The 15,746-nt window shown below is 44.8% G+C and overlaps 1 protein-coding gene across 2 annotated transcripts in view; it reads left to right on the top strand.

Moving 5' to 3' along the window:
• The first annotated feature begins 13,440 nt into the window (after positions 1–13,440).
• LOC107185903 (RNA-binding protein Musashi homolog Rbp6) overlaps positions 13,441–15,746 on the top strand; it is an 856,487-nt gene continuing 854,181 nt past the window's right edge. For both annotated transcript variants that reach the window (XM_015573678.1, XM_015573677.1), the window contains exon 1: positions 13,441–14,015. In XM_015573678.1, coding sequence (XP_015429164.1) covers positions 13,979–14,015 — 37 coding nt within the window. In that variant the 5' untranslated portion in view covers positions 13,441–13,978. The remainder of the gene's footprint in view (positions 14,016–15,746) is intronic.

Raw genomic sequence — 15,746 nt, 5'->3', positions numbered from 1 at the left:
GCAGCTGGAAACGTCTTTCCGCGGCGACGTAAATGGGATTAGTTCCCTGTCCCAGAAACGGGTCTGTGACGCGTGAAGGCGTTCACCATAACGTGAGAGAGAGAGAGAGAGAGGGACATACACCGATAGACGTGTTCGGCCTTAATGACGAGACTAATTGATATACACAGTCTCCGGAAAACGTAGGTCGCAAAGTCAAACGTGCTTAGCCGGTGATCTTCAAAATCCCTTTGATCCGGGGGAATAGCGGTCTTTTGGGAATCCGGGGGTTCTAAACCATCCAGCGTCGGTCGACCGATAACACGGCAAGTGAAACCGCGGTGTGTCTCTCCTGCAAGCTTTCCATCTCGCTGGGAAACGTGTACCCTTTGTGTTTGTCGCGACAACCCATCCCTACTCCTAACCCCCTCTCCTGTTACTTTCGGCGAACGATTCCCGCCCCTCGTATCCTCTTGAGCACGGCCCGGAGTTCGTCGGAAAGTTTTCATCCTAAGTCAGCGTGGCAAGTGACGCGCGTAAGAAATCAATGCCGTCGGCATCGGGGGATGGGGAGACACCCCATCGTGAATTTCCTTGGCACGCGTGCTGAAAATAAAACGGAACTTTCAATCTGGTAATTTTAATTGACTACAAAGAACTGTCGGGAGGGTCGTTGAGAAGCTGAAACCACGTGGGCTCCTGACTTTAATATTAACCGGCGAGATATTGCACGATCTTATTCTTTATCGCGTAATAAGGGACAGGTTAGGCACTGAACAGATTTTACAGTTTAGAACATCGTTTTAGGAGGGTAGGTCGTGAAGCTCCATAACTGATTTATTTCAGTTATCATTTCAGAGAAATACGTCCCTGGAAACAATTACTCCGAATTGAAAGTTCCCCTCGTTCAACCCCCAGTACGGGATAGAACGTTGATCCTTGACCTTAACACCTTGGCTCCTCTCTTTCCATAGTCCACCACCTGCGATTCTTTGTCGGTGGACTACCCCCAGTATCAACCCCTCTCCCGATGGCTACCCACGTTTCACCCTTAATTCCTCCTTCCCACCCTCCATCGGCAACGACGCGATCCGCATTCCGTGGCTACGTCGTTCAAACACCTGCCCCGCGGTGTTTGCTTAGGACGGGCCCGGTGTGCGAACGCGCTAATTGACTGGTTTCAACTTATTAGTGTCTCTGCAGCGCATTTTAAAACTGGATTAACCGAACGCGCGTCCGCGGGTCCGAGCCTGGGGTACGTAGAACGCGAGCCGGGGCCGCCGCGGATCGATCCTCTCTTCTCAGCGACCTTTCGTAATTCCATCGTCAAATTTATCTTCGTGTCTACGTGGCGCACGAGCATGATGAAGCCGACGAAGACCGGAGAGGCGATGAAGGTACTAATAGAAACTATCCGAAGTTTGAATATGAGATTTACCGAGTCGGCTATTCAAATTCGGTGAACTACTCGGTTTCGGAGACGAAGCCACCCCCGATCCTCCGTAATCCCTTGTACCTGATTCTACAGATTCTAGTGGATACTGGGAGGGTGAAATTGAATGGGGAATACTTTCAGATTGTTCCCTCGATAATACGTGTTTACTCAAACGGTCCACGGTGGGGTCCTCCAGCTGATTCTCCCTGGAATTATCATCCCTTGTTTCGAAATCGTGCTCGAATTTTTCGGATCTGTTGAAGAATTATTGGCATATACGACTTTGCAAACTAATCTGAAACGCGTGGATTGGTCATGGTACTAAGTAAAAACGGAATGCAATCGACAAACACGCTAGTCCTATCCAATTACATGCGTATCCAGTAGATTTTCAAATTCAATTATTTCGAAAACAAAGGCTCAAACGAAAAAAAATTTATTCCATATTTTCGATTTACTTTCGCATGTAGAATCACCCCCTCCCAGGTTGTACCATCAGTACTGGGACACCCTGTATATACATATATACGTCTGATACGCGATTTGTAAATGTTGACGCATTGCCGGTGGGGGGGGGGGGGGGGGGGGACCTCGAAGCGTGTCAAGAGAGGGAAGAATATGCAGGTAACGCACGGAAGTCGTTAGCGACGTCGTCTTGTATCTTGATTCTGCTCTTGCGATGTGAAAAATTGTTTCGGAACTGGGTTAATCCTGGGACGTGAATAACTGCGTTGTACCGGAATACTGCAATGAGACAATATTCACTAGGTGGAAAATAATAAATGGAGTATAGTTGAATGGAAAACGGAATAATTTATCGTACCGGGCTGACGAGATGAATATTAGGTTTGGAACATTATTATTCTATAAATTTTACACACTTTAATTTAGTGGTGATTATACTTGGAAACGTTGAAGTGTAATCTCTATCTTGACGTAGAATCAATTGGTGCAACCAAATATATCCGAATAAATGGTCATTTATTTTCCATTAATTCAGTATTGTGTTTGTGGAAAAATTTAGAATAAATCGGAGAACAAAATAATGAACAAATAATGAAGTAAATGGAGAACTTTTTTTTCTTCCCTTCTATGAGGCGTTGGGTACTGTGTAGGTCATTAGTGGCAAGGTCAGTCTGTATTACGATGTTTTAAGGTGATTAGATCTTAGAGTAAAGGTTTGTGTTGTATGGAAACGTGTTTGTATTTCAAGTGGTACTGAGAAGCGAGAGTTGTGTCAGGGTTTACGTTATGCTTTTGCCATTGCGATTCGAATCTTCTGCACTCAAACAGAAGATGGTCTGTTAATCTACATATGTGCCAATGAATATGAAAGAGGAGTGAGTCAAAAAGCGAAAAAAATTGATATGGATTTTATGTTCTCTATTATATTTCAGTACTGTGAAAGTATTTTCGAAACGAAAAATACATTACATACACTACTTTCGTAATTACCGTATGGCTGTGGCAGTAGATGCAGTAATGTGGTTATGTATATTTTTTATTAAGTATTCATGTCTAACTTCCGAGTGACTGGTTCCTAGTCAGGCCATAATTGATGCTTTTTTCCCATTCCAAATGCTGAGTGGTATTGGTATTGGAGAACATTCAGAATGAAATATTATACATTACCATTAAGATTAAACTACATCCTACACCTCATCTCAATAATATTATTCGAACAATTTCTATAGGAATTCGATGATTTCACTAACCGTCACCGCTCGTCCCCGTACAACCACTGGCATTGCTCTTCGTATTAATACGAATGACTCGGGGCCCGAGGGATAGTAAAACACACGCGCCACCCCTCTTGCCGATGGGACGAGGGCTTTTATTTGGTGCGAAATGCCGCGAGGCAGGCAGTTTGCGCGCGTATACATAGAGGGGTGACTGAAACCTCTCAATCAGACGTCGAATCTGAACGGCCGTCGCGCGAACGAAATTCATCGATCAACTCAATTAACTAATTGTTCCCCTTGTAATTCTCGAGCCGGTACCTACCGGCCCGTCATCTGCTTTCCTCCACGCGCGAGGAAGCGTCAGCCCGCGCGCACGCGCGTCAATGAAGCCCCCCGTTTCACCGGAAACGTTTCTACACGTTCGTTATATTTTCTGCATTCATTCAACACGCCCCACACCCTTCTTTCCCTCCCTCGGCCACCCTGCCTGGCCGGTTTCAGAGGAGGACACTCGAAATGATCCACTTGACCGTTTCGCGTTTATTGGCCACTGGGTTTGCGTATCGATGTGCCGTTGTGTCGGGCGTCAGCGGCTTCGGTATTGGCCGATGTGGAAATTACAGCCGGACGAAGAAACCGGAAAACAGCTATTGCGTTTTCACGCTGATGGATAAAACGACGCAGTTGGGGAAACGAGTAATACGTGGTCGAAATCGGGGACGGTTTCCGATCGATGGGGTCGCTTTAAAGTTTCAGCGAGAAATTAATTTCTAGGAGGATTGCAGATTCTGGGCGATAGTTCAGAATTTTGTGACATTGTATAATCGTATTGGTACGATTTAAGAAACTTACAATTAGTTGTGGTACATAACACAGACCTGATTTTTTCAAATGTTCGTGGCACGTACATCGTAAGATGTAATCTTGAAATATTTTGTTTACATTTCTCATTGCTGAGTCATTGCATATTTTTACTATTAGTTGTAGTTTGTTATAAAGAAATTGATATAGGCAACTCTTTCCTATATTATTTTCCTGTAAAGTGAATGATTAAAGTTGGAGTAAAATCTAGAATTATAAGTAACGAATTTTTATCGTCGGATGGAACGTTTCAAGTATTTAGAGTGTTCTTGCGTGTAAAGGGTATGCGAGGTCTGTGTTAAAGCTCGAATCAGAAGTAGAACAAAATAAAAGGAAGTGAGAGGAAACCGATAGAAAATTCATCGTACGTTTTCTCGATGAAATTGTAGCAATCGCTGCAACGGTCGGCTGTTTCACGTATTTTTCCCTCCCGATCGCGTGAATATTATGAAATCGACGATCTTCACTTCGAGATTCGGCAGGCGCAACACGGAATTGCCATTTTCGTTGCTTCGTAACAGCTCTGAGGTATTGTACAATATCGCGGCGAAACGTGCGACCCAACGAATGCAAGAAACGAAGCACGCTCCCGGGAAGCGCGGGGATCAGAACAAAAACCGCGGCTAGAGAAAAAAAATCGGATGACTAATTAACCACGTTTTTCACGTTGTCTCGAAACAATGAAACCCACGCCCGCGTAAAACATTACGCCTTGGAAGAGTCGGGATCTTCGGGGGGACAGTAGGTCGTTAAATTTTCATCAAAGTCCGGCGAACGTTCCCGCGCAATCCAGGTATTACATAATGCACCGCAGTGTCATAAAGCGACGTCGACATAAACTTCAAAGCATCGATGTTTCTCCATTGTTCTCGGCTCGAATCGAAGGAGCCTTCTTCCCGTGGACTGCTTCTTTTCTTTTTTCCTTTAATGCTCGTTGCGTTCCTTACCTCAGAGGACGGATAAAGCGTGTTCTTCTACAGGGTTTTAATAAAACTGTGGGAAACTTTTACAGGATGGATTCTGCATGCAAAACTAAGACGAACATCAAGAATGACGAAATTGTGATCGAGGCATATGAGGCGATTGAACGTTTTATTTTCTTTTCATTTTTCAACCATGTTCCACCAACCTGATCTTCCTGAAACTTCTTCAGATAATAGTTAGATAATCGAGTATTATTCTTAATTCATGGGTGTCACTCGAAGCGTTGTTTGCAAAAACTACCACAAAAATATATTATCTTTTTCTGCCCTTAATAATTGATCTACAATTTCGACAAGAATATAGTAGTGGAGCTAATATGTAGCTATCTTTCCGTTTTTATCTCATTTAAATATTTTAAGTAATAACCGAGAAAAAAGATGATAACCTTTAAGGTCTTTACCCCATATTCCAAAGGGTAGAGTGAGTAACCAATAGAATATTGTTCAGTAAACAGTAACAACAAAAATTGTCGCGGGGATCACTTGCCCATGGTTATCCTGCTAGAATCTTTAATGAATGAAACCAGTTTGTGGAACAGTTGAACAACGCGCCCCGCAAGTAGAATAACCCGTCGCGTCAGACGCATTTAACGCGTATTTCTTCCGTATTTTCAACAATTAATATTTCGAAACCAAAGCCTCGAACGCAATCCCGTCATTCTTGATTTTGTCCCACGTTTTTATTAACACCCTGTATATTTCGAAACCTATCTAGAGGGGCTTGAACTTTCACGATTCTCATCGTTCTAGCTTCATCCTTCGTGGCCGCCATAAAAGTTTCCCTCCGCGGAACCGGAGGAAACTCGATAAATCACTGGTGCACGCATCGCGTCGGAGAACGATAGAATCTAATTTCCCGCGGATGCCTTACCGGGAGAAAGACCTTGAACAGGGCAGACCTGAGCCGCGCATACGTACCTACGTTACGTATGTACGTGTCCTCCCTCCGCGCCCACACGCAAGGTGGGACGCGCGCGGTTATACACGTGTTCACGCAGCATGCGTGCAGAGTCCCTCTCGAATTATGCAAATTCGTTGCAGCACATCGGTTGTGCGCGATCCGCCAGCTAGCCGGCCCGACCAAAGGGTAAACTAATGATAGGAGCGCACCGTCACTGGCCTAGGCCTCTAGCCCAGCGTCCCGGGGGCTACGTGCCACGGTCGTGAGAGGTCGTTTCAGGGGTGGAGGGGGGGAGGGCTGCTTAAATCCCCCGAATAGCGATTGGCAGGTCCCCGACACGGTCCTCTGGGTCTGTCATCAGAACTGCACGGCGGCCGTGACTGCGACAGGAGTCGGGCCAGGGGGAATCATTTCTTACCTGGCCGTGAATGCCGATTTGATTCGATTCGGACGGTTGGCTCCTACGCCAACCATTTTCCCCATCGCAATTGATTACTTCTATTTGGGGGCAGGGAAGGACTCTCTGCCGTGAGAGACGACGGAATCTTTTCGGAATGGTGGCCATCGATGATCGACGGTTCGAGGGCTAGGCGATGTCTCCGGTCAAGTGTGAAAATCATTTCGGCGTAATGATCGTGATATAATATGGTGTAGTATAACAAATTAATAATGGGATTATTGAGTTTCAATTTTTGAAAAAAAGTTGGGGTAGAAGCGTATGCTAGTGCCTCTATGGCGAACTAAGGGATACACTACGCCCATAAGTCACTGGATACCTGATTGTTTTGAGAAACATGGTAATCGAAATGGAAACGAAATTTCGTCAAACAGTTTCAGTGATTAATTCATTTTTTCGGAAGATTGTGATCTTCAACATACTTGGCACATCTTTCGGAATTACTTGAACAAAATTATGAAATGATAATTGGTTGTAAGTTTTCTGACATTATCCATAGTTGAATTTATTTCATAATATATTTCATAATTTAAGTAACTTTTTAATGCTGATTCTTTCTTCTTTTGCGATCAATAACATAAGTGTAAAGTGACTTAAGCATGAAAGTGTACGTCGTATGTAAATATATACATAAAATGTTTTGCTAAAACTTTATTTTGTAACCGAAATATTTCCTATATTTTTTTCGAATGTGACTCCTAGATATTAATAAACAGAGACAATATTTTTAAAGTGTTATTCCGAAGGAATGGCTTGTTGTTAACAAGAAATTGGGGTCCACTTTAATCCGGGCATCAAACAATAATGAAACAATGTTTGTTTCCATCCAGAGGTAAAGGATATTGTAATTAATAATTTCAAAGTTTTCATATGATTCAGAAATAAAATGAATGTGCAGTCTCTGTTGGAATAGTGACATAATTTGTTTATACACGAAGAGAATACATTTGCAACTCGATTGATGATAATCATTTTCTTGAGTGAAACACTTGTAATTGCTAATTCCGTAATTGCAGGACAGTTATGATTTTTCCACGATGCGGAAATTATAGTAACATTAACAAGGGGTACGAAAACTATGCGTGCGTGCAAGTGTCGTTGAAAGGTCGTGGGATCTTTACTTGTACTTCCACGGACAAGGACAAGATCACACATACCACATCGCGGTGGTCTAATACGAATGACGAGCTGCTTTACCATAAAAGGCACATCGTGTTTTTGTCCAGTGGCTTCCCTAATAATGTTGCAACATTTTAGTAGTATCCGTGCAGTATTTTAAGTTGAAACATAATTTCATTTTGTATTAAAGATTATAATGTAATGTGCAGTCATTTTGGTTAGAAACAAAGACAATGGCAAAAGTGATGGTTACATTTATAGAGCTGTCAGAATTATTTTTCAATTTTAGTGAATTTTCAGGGAAGGTAATACCTGCTGTTTTCTATTTGATGCTTTTCGTTAATACCGTGTATTATGCTATCGCATCAGAAAATTCTAAATAAAATAACATTTATATTATGATAATGGGCGACATATAAAATCAAATTTCAATTTATACGATACCGTGATATTGTGTATTCGTCCATTAAGTTTGGAGTGGCTATAAAATAGCCTTAATACAATTTCTGTACCACGGTTCAACCCGATATATGATACTTTTAACCTGCTGTAACTTTAAAACAATTTCCATTTGGTGACTTCAAAATGTGTATGCGATCATGAGTTCAAAGAAGTTTTAAGAACGCGGTACGACGGCATGTTCAATCTTTATTCGTATCATCTACTCGAGTACATTTTTTAGGACTCAACGGCACTTAAAATTAAATCGTTTTAGTAGAAATCGAGAATTTGGGTCGCACAGAGTGAAATCATTAGACACTGCAGTGGCTGTTTTTTTATCGTGATTCGTGCTTCACTCGAATTCAATATTTTTTGTCACTAAATCCTCGTTGGTCTAGTTGTTAAAACATCTACATTGTATTTCGACGGGTACTTCCCACTTGTATATTGTTCCAGCAAACGCCATTGTATGTAACTACCGCGTAGCGTCGATGCTTTTATCTGAAACGGGGTTATTAAGTCATTAGGTATATCATAGTTAGTTGGTATAAACTATTATGTACACTGTTGTGTCACGTATGTAAAAACTATTACACGTATAATATATTTATTTCCTTTTTTTTCATAGAATTCTCATTTCAAACTCATTTCTTTTCAACATTTTCCCTTATCAGTTAATCAAACCAACATCTCAGGTTTCCATAGAAAATTATAGATTCGCAATATGCAAATAAGATGGCAAGCAAAATGTTAACAGGCACAGCATAGCAAAAGAGTGAAGAGGTGCGACACGAGTTTGGGCTTTCGAAATAACGAAACTATACTTTAGCACGGAATATACAGGTGATTTACACATTCGTCACATAGATTCAAAATAATTATTAAATATGACAATTGTCATACAATTGCTATTTCTGGATCTCTTCTATGATCCTTTTGCGATAAATATTTCTTGTCTTCAATATGAAATTCGCAGTTTCGTACGTAACTGGTTCAAGTAAATCCGACAACCTTCTGTGAACAAATTTGTCAGTATATCACTGTAATAACCAACCGTAAGAAACCCATCACAAGTTTCTATATACCATTCATCTAGAATTTCTATATACCATTAAAAGGAAATGTAAGAATGACTCAAGATCACGACGATCCTGTGCAACATTCCCCAAGAAATCCGCGTCCATGCATCCCCCGCAGACATCTACCCCCTTGATGAACAGTAATCGTATAAAAGGTCAAGTATTTAGCAGAAAATGGCGGGTCCCTGTGAAAAGCGCGGCTCGAGGTAAAAAATCGCTGACGCGTCCCCGGAAAATCCAACCGGGCAGGCATTTCCACGTTATTGGCAGGCTCGTGTTCCGCTCGCCCGTACTCGCTCGCCTGGCGTCGCTCTTCAGAGCGGGAAGCTAGGGACACGCTCGCCGGCTGCACACTCTCGGGTCCATCGTCGAGAGGTTCTCGCGACAGAAGGAGGCGAAGTAAGTCGAGCAAGTAGTGCAGGCGAGCGGGTGGTCGGACTTTTTCGAGAAGCGATCCGCCGTGTCGCGCTAAGCGAGCGAGCGAGCAAGCGAACGATCGCGAACGAGCGAACAGGCGAGCAGGCCGCGGCCGGAGGCGGGTACGCGGTCGCGATCTTCCCCTTCTTTGGGTACGGTCGGCCCGACGGGTAGGGACGGCGCAAGCGCGTGACTCTTCCCCACCCCCGATCCGCGGACACGGTGAGTGACGGAGCAAGTAGTACGAAGTAGGATACTGTACCGATTGGAGCAAGAGAGAGACTCGCGAGTGTCTCGACGGTGGAAGAGAGAAAAGCGTAGACGGTTGCCCCGCTACCGCCGCCTCCACCACAGCCACTACCGCCGTCGCCGCCACCGCCGGCTCTTCCCCACCGTGCACGGTTGCTCCCCTCTTCCCCGCGGCACCCCTTCCCCTCGCCCCGCGCCCCGAGAGCGCAGTGTCGCGTCGAACCTCTCACAGAGCGCGTCGCACGTCCGAGTACCGGCCGCCGCCCGTCATCAGTAGTCGCCGTACCGCGCAGCCACGTAACCTCTCACCTTCTCCTTAGTTTTTAGTAGTCAGTAGTAGGGGAGAGTGTGGAGAGAAAGAGGAGAAAGAGGGAGAGAGAAAGAGAGCGCGCGCGTAAGAGAGGTACATCGCAGATAGAGAGAAGAGAGAAGTGTGAAAGAAGAGAGAAAAACGAAACGAAAGAAGAGAGGTGCACGCAGGAATAAACGAGAGGAAAGCAGCCGTCGACAGAGGAAAAACGGGAGAGAAACGAGAGGTCGACAGCCTGTATTTTCCGTCTTGTGTGATCTGTATACTCGTCGCTGCACACCACCATCACAACCCGGTGTCGGTGTCGTTGTTGTTCACCTGGTCCTCTTGGTCGTGTCGTGTGGTCCGGTGTAAACGGGACCAGCGCGAGGATAATTTCGTCGACTTGTAAGTGCGAGGGTGATATTGTAGCACCGTGCGTACGTGCATTAACGCGTACGTGCACAACCGTCCCTATCCGTCGATATTATAATATCGTGCTGCAAAAGCTCGACAAACGCGTGTCGCGCGCCAGACAACCAGTGAATATACACACACGTACACACAGACAGCGATTAAATCCCCTCTTGTAACAACTCGAGCATCGAATACCGGTGGAACCACCGGGAAGAGACAGGTGATACACAAGACAAGGCTAAAAACCGGGAAGAACGTGGTGAGACGCGAGCTGAAACGGAGTAAAAGTTGAACAGAGAGGACAGTCCAGTCTCGGGGTGGTGTAAAGATCGCGGCGGTGTCTTGACATACGAGGGAAGTGAACCACGCGAGTGTCTGTACGCTCATCGACGAATTCGAACGGGTTCGTCTGTCAACGTTTGACAACGCTGACCAAAAAAAGAAAGGGGTAACGAATAAACCCCGGGCGGTTATCAGACCGGTTGCCATTGCCTACTTGGTACTGGTGTGTGGTACCCGTTGCCACTGCAACCCCCCGGACACACGCGAGAGAGCCGTTGCGATAACAACGAGCCGTGCCGCGCGCGCCGCTATGGAGCCCCAGAACCAGGAAATTGTAGCGAGCGGCTCGCCAGCCGAGGTGCCGAACGATCCAGGGTACGAGACATCACATCACTACCACGGGATAGATCCTGAATCCCATACAGACCATCCACTACCATCCATCACCACCAACAACGACGATATCTTTACGTGCGTGAATACCAAAGAAAAAAAAATGAAAAAAAATGATGAGAGAGAGAGAGAGAGAGAGAGAGAGAGAGAGAGAGAGAGAGAGAGAGAGAGAGAGAAAGGGAAAAAAAGAGAAATGAGAGGAGTAACCACGGCATTGAAGTGTGTTGATTGACCGCGATTAATCGTCGATCCCGCGGGGCTCGTGTTGTTATCGTAACCTTGTGTTTTCTGTTGCCCTGGCTCGCCGGGTGTCGAGTGTTTGTTCTGTTGATGCTTCTTATATACGGTTCGGCTCGGCTCCGATACATCATTCGCCATCTCGGGGTGATGTAAAACGTTGACCTCCGGGGTGTATGCCGGTGGTATACGCGCGCGAGGCGGTCGTTTCGTTATTGCCGCTCGTAAATCGTGTCCCCGACGCTCGGTCTACGGTCGTCATCAGTCGTTGGTTGTTGTCGTCGTCGTTGTCGCGGTTCGACGACGATGTTATACTCATCGGCAGTTCCCGGGGAACGCACCTAGTGTTTATGTTTGCCGGGAGCGCGTGAATATGCGTGGCACACGGGCGGCTCTGTCCTCGAAACCGGTGGCGCCTTCTTTCAGAATCGTTCCACCATCCCCCTCGATGAAAGGAGAGAGGAGGGAGTCGAACGGGGGGATGGTTAGATGAATGGAAAGGAGGAACAGGGACGGGGTTGTCGGAACGAAAGGGGGAAAATGGGAGAGTCCTAGTGGGAGGGAAAAAGAGAAATAACTTGACAGCTTTGAATTTTGCCGCCAAACGAGTTGGAGCTCACCGATTGGAATTTTAGGAACCTGCATCTTGGGTGATGGATGGCGGTTTGTTAACGGAGCAGCGTCGAAGGATACGACGTAAACGAGTGTTTTGACGGGGAATGATATCGTGAATTGCTTACGGTTGCATCGTGGTGTCAACCACGTGGTTGAGGTAAAAACTAGAGAAACCATGGACGTTTATCGGACGACGACAGTTCCGAACGTCGAGATGTTACGTTATGATAGTAGCCCTCTCGCGTCGCCGAACAATCGCGGGTACATTGGAATCGTTTCACACGGGGTGACAACCGTTTAGCAATTCCATGGAAAGTTTGCGGCGAGTTCTCGTAACGTCGTGTGCTCGGTTGTACTTCCCGGTTCGATCGATCGCGACGACATATACGGTCAATGGTTTTGTCCTATTAATTCTCCTGAACCTATCGACTGGGGGTATAGTGCTCTAGCCTACTCCAGTTCTTCGTATCACGAAGACCTAAAGAGAGGATAGAGAAAGAGGGAGAGAGAGAGAGAGAGGAAACGGGGGATATAGTGGGTGGACAGAGATGGAGGAATGCGTGGGCGAGGGGGGAACCTATATCGTGCCGCGGAAAATCGATGTTCAAATGCGCCACCACGTGATTACGTCCACAACGCGAGAGCGTTATCTTCCCGGATATATACCGTCCAACCTGATAATCTTTGCTCGGCCATAATACCCGTGTTACGTAATCGATTGTGTTTCGGGTTCCCCTGAAAATGTCACAAACCAAAGAAGAAAAATATTGGTCGATCGCGATCGAAAAAGAAAAACGTGTCGCGCACGCATTTCCTCGTATCGAGTCCGATGTATAGGTGAACCGGTAAAGCGGTTAATGATAACCGCGTCGCCGACCGGTCTAGTACCCTACCGGCCGATAGATTACAGGTCACGATACGCGATTACTGTCCTTAACACACACGTCCATTAACGGAGCCGGATGTACTTACTGTAATGATAATATTTAACACGAGTTTTACGAATTTATGATATGTTGTTACAACTTACTCGGACAACAATTAGTTTTCATGAAAGTGAGTCTTTACGATAACGACGATTACCGTAATTATTTTCGTGTAATTATTGCAAATCGGTGAGAATTCGGTACCTACGTGCATTTTAAACGTTTCAGATTATGTTTATATGAATATCGGCCGATAATGTCCTTGTGGAGTTTGTTCTCGCTTGTTACTGGGCTTTGTGTCGTGTTCCGTTGCTCGCTGGTAATAACGACGAAATATTAATCTTGCCGGTGCATCCTTAAAGAGCCTCTCGCTCTAAGTCAAATGCAGAGCAAGGCGAAACGGGGGGGGGGGCTGCTCTGTGTTTCAAAATATATTTACATTAACAGTCGCGAACTGTCTCTCTGTTGTCACGGGTACGCGGTCGAGTCAAGCCGGGACGGCAACATAAAAGCTTTTATGGTACCAATGATGATGGTACTTCTCGTAAACTGCTTAATAAGTACGATCCGGTACAGTAAACCAATGAAGACCGGAGTAACGTAAACCGAGGGGGCTGATTCATGGCCGTGGCTACGACGAAGTGACATTTTATTTCCCTGTGTGTTGGGGGGCTCTTTTATTAAACCCCCCCTTGATGGAATCTCGCGAAACCTGGAGTACAGTGCGGTGTAAGCCGATGAAAACAACGTGTACCTGTTTCATTTGAACATTATTTACCACACGTATCCTTCGACGTTGCAATATCACTGTAACTTTGTCTTTATTTTTTTTTTTAAAGAAAGAAGGCGCTGCTCAGGTGACGGGGATTGTGGGAAACGTGTTTATTGTGTTGCGCGCGTGAATGGTTTCCGTTTTGTTCGCGACGATCGGGAGAATCGTTATCGGGCGTGTTTACAAGAGGTTTTTGTTAAATGGAAAAAGAGAAATAAGAAATGGAAAAATGGAAAAGGAAAAAGCATAATACGAGACGGGAGTTGTTCAGTTGTTGGTTGATGTGTGGTGACACCTGCCGTCAACAAACGGAGACTGCGCAGGGGGTCACAATACCGGAAGTTACCTTCTGCCGGCAGTCTCCCCCGCCTTCCTTCATCATCTTCTGCCGCCGACGCGACCTGACGCCGATGCTGATGGATTCATCTTTCTTTTTCCAGAAAAATGTTCATCGGTGGTCTCTCTTGGCAGACCAGTCCAGGTATGTGATAAAGTTTCTACCAATACAATAATCGCCAGTTCAATCGCGACTTCTATTCTTTCGCGTTCGATCGACGAACGTATGCTGGGTTTTGGGAGGTTAAGTTTAACTTTACGACAGTTGTCTACCTATACTATTCAAATGTCTGCACGTCACACATCGTGTTATATGATGCTTTGAACTTATTCGAAGTTAAAGCAAACTGTTGTTTGCATTCAGTTGTCTTTCTTCGCATTCTGTGTCGAAGAGAAAAGAAACTTTTAATCGTTTATTGTTTATTCAGCTCTGTATCAGAGTGTACGTCTTCATTGTACGCTAAACGGTTGAATATATAGGTTAAATGTGAAACTTCCGTGAAAGAACAGAGTAGCATGTAAACTTTCGTGTTAGCACTTAAATCTATACCCTCGTTTATAATCTATGTCCGTAGTGGAGTGATTTCATATTAAATGGATACTCCGCGGTGTATAGTGTACTGATTTTTTTGCATTGATCTTTTTCAACCGGGAACGAGTTTCTTTCGAATAAGAACAAAACAACGTGACTAAGTGATTTTAGCTGTTGAATTAATTACTTGCAATGTAATAATTGAACTGCGGATGTTTATGTATTTCTAGCAAATTATAACCTGCAAAAAAGCCACAAAATAGATTTTCATCAAATTAAACGATATTTATGTATTATTATTAAAATTAAACTGTTAACTACCAACTAGAATGAACAGCTGCTCTCATTGAAAGTTAATTATCTATACTGTATCAAAGCTTTTACACAAAAATCCGTTATTTAATAATTACGTATCGTTTACGGTTTCGGAGCAAACGTGTTCGTGCGGTCATATTTCTCGTGAAATTACCCATCTGGTTACCGGGCAAAAATATGTAAAAGAGGCAGGCGATCCCAGCGAGAATTATAAGAATGTATTCGCGATGAGTAATTTCGTGTTTCGTTCGTTTCACGTGAGAAAAGAGCGTGCGTGGCCCCGGACGGGGCAACGATGAAGAGGTGCAAATTCGAGGCGTTCCTTTCGGCGTGCTCGCGTGTTCGGCCGTTCGAGTTAGCAGTTCTTTTATCTTCGTTAAGAGACTCGTGGCGGGCCGAGAAAGAAAGAGAGAGAGAGAGAGTGAAAAAGAAAAAAAAACTATCGCTCGACGAGAGGCTGGAACGCGGAACGATAATCGGGGCCGCGCGCGGCCGAATGGCTATAAGACGTCACGTGCGTCTTTCAAGCCAGCCGCGAAAGTGGGGAGAGGGAAAAATGGGCCTGCATAAAGCGTGCTTCGTATGGACCGCGATAAGATTAACGGGAATAATTGATAGAGTGGCTTGCAGCTCCTTACGGCCGCGATTTTGAGATCAACGTGACAGGCTCGCGTGCTAACGTTTCGATTATTTCTCATTAGACGGCCAGAAAAAAAAAATGGCACTCGATTGTGTGGGCTACTTTGCGCGATTATCTGGCCACTTTCGCTTCGAAAATACAGTAGAAGTGCCAACGTTCGATCAATATTCATTTTAACGGAGTAATAACAATTTGGAAGCACGCTGCTCCGTTATGTTTCATTGAAAATTGAATAACTTCTGTTGCAAGATCTTGAGAGAAGCTTACGTTCTTGGAATTTACAAGTTTGGACCGTACCATTACTATGGTACTCTGAATAGATGCTGGACGATCGAAGGTTTAATTCTACAACAGATCGAAACTAGATATCAAATGATCCAACGATCGTA

The sequence above is a fragment of the Dufourea novaeangliae genome, unplaced genomic scaffold (genome assembly GCF_001272555.1).
Source record: "Dufourea novaeangliae isolate 0120121106 unplaced genomic scaffold, ASM127255v1 scaffold56, whole genome shotgun sequence".
Classification (NCBI taxonomy): Eukaryota; Metazoa; Arthropoda; class Insecta; order Hymenoptera; family Halictidae; genus Dufourea; species Dufourea novaeangliae.
The sequence above is the reverse complement of the archived record's forward strand: the minus strand, read 5'-3'. Positions and strand labels throughout refer to the sequence as shown.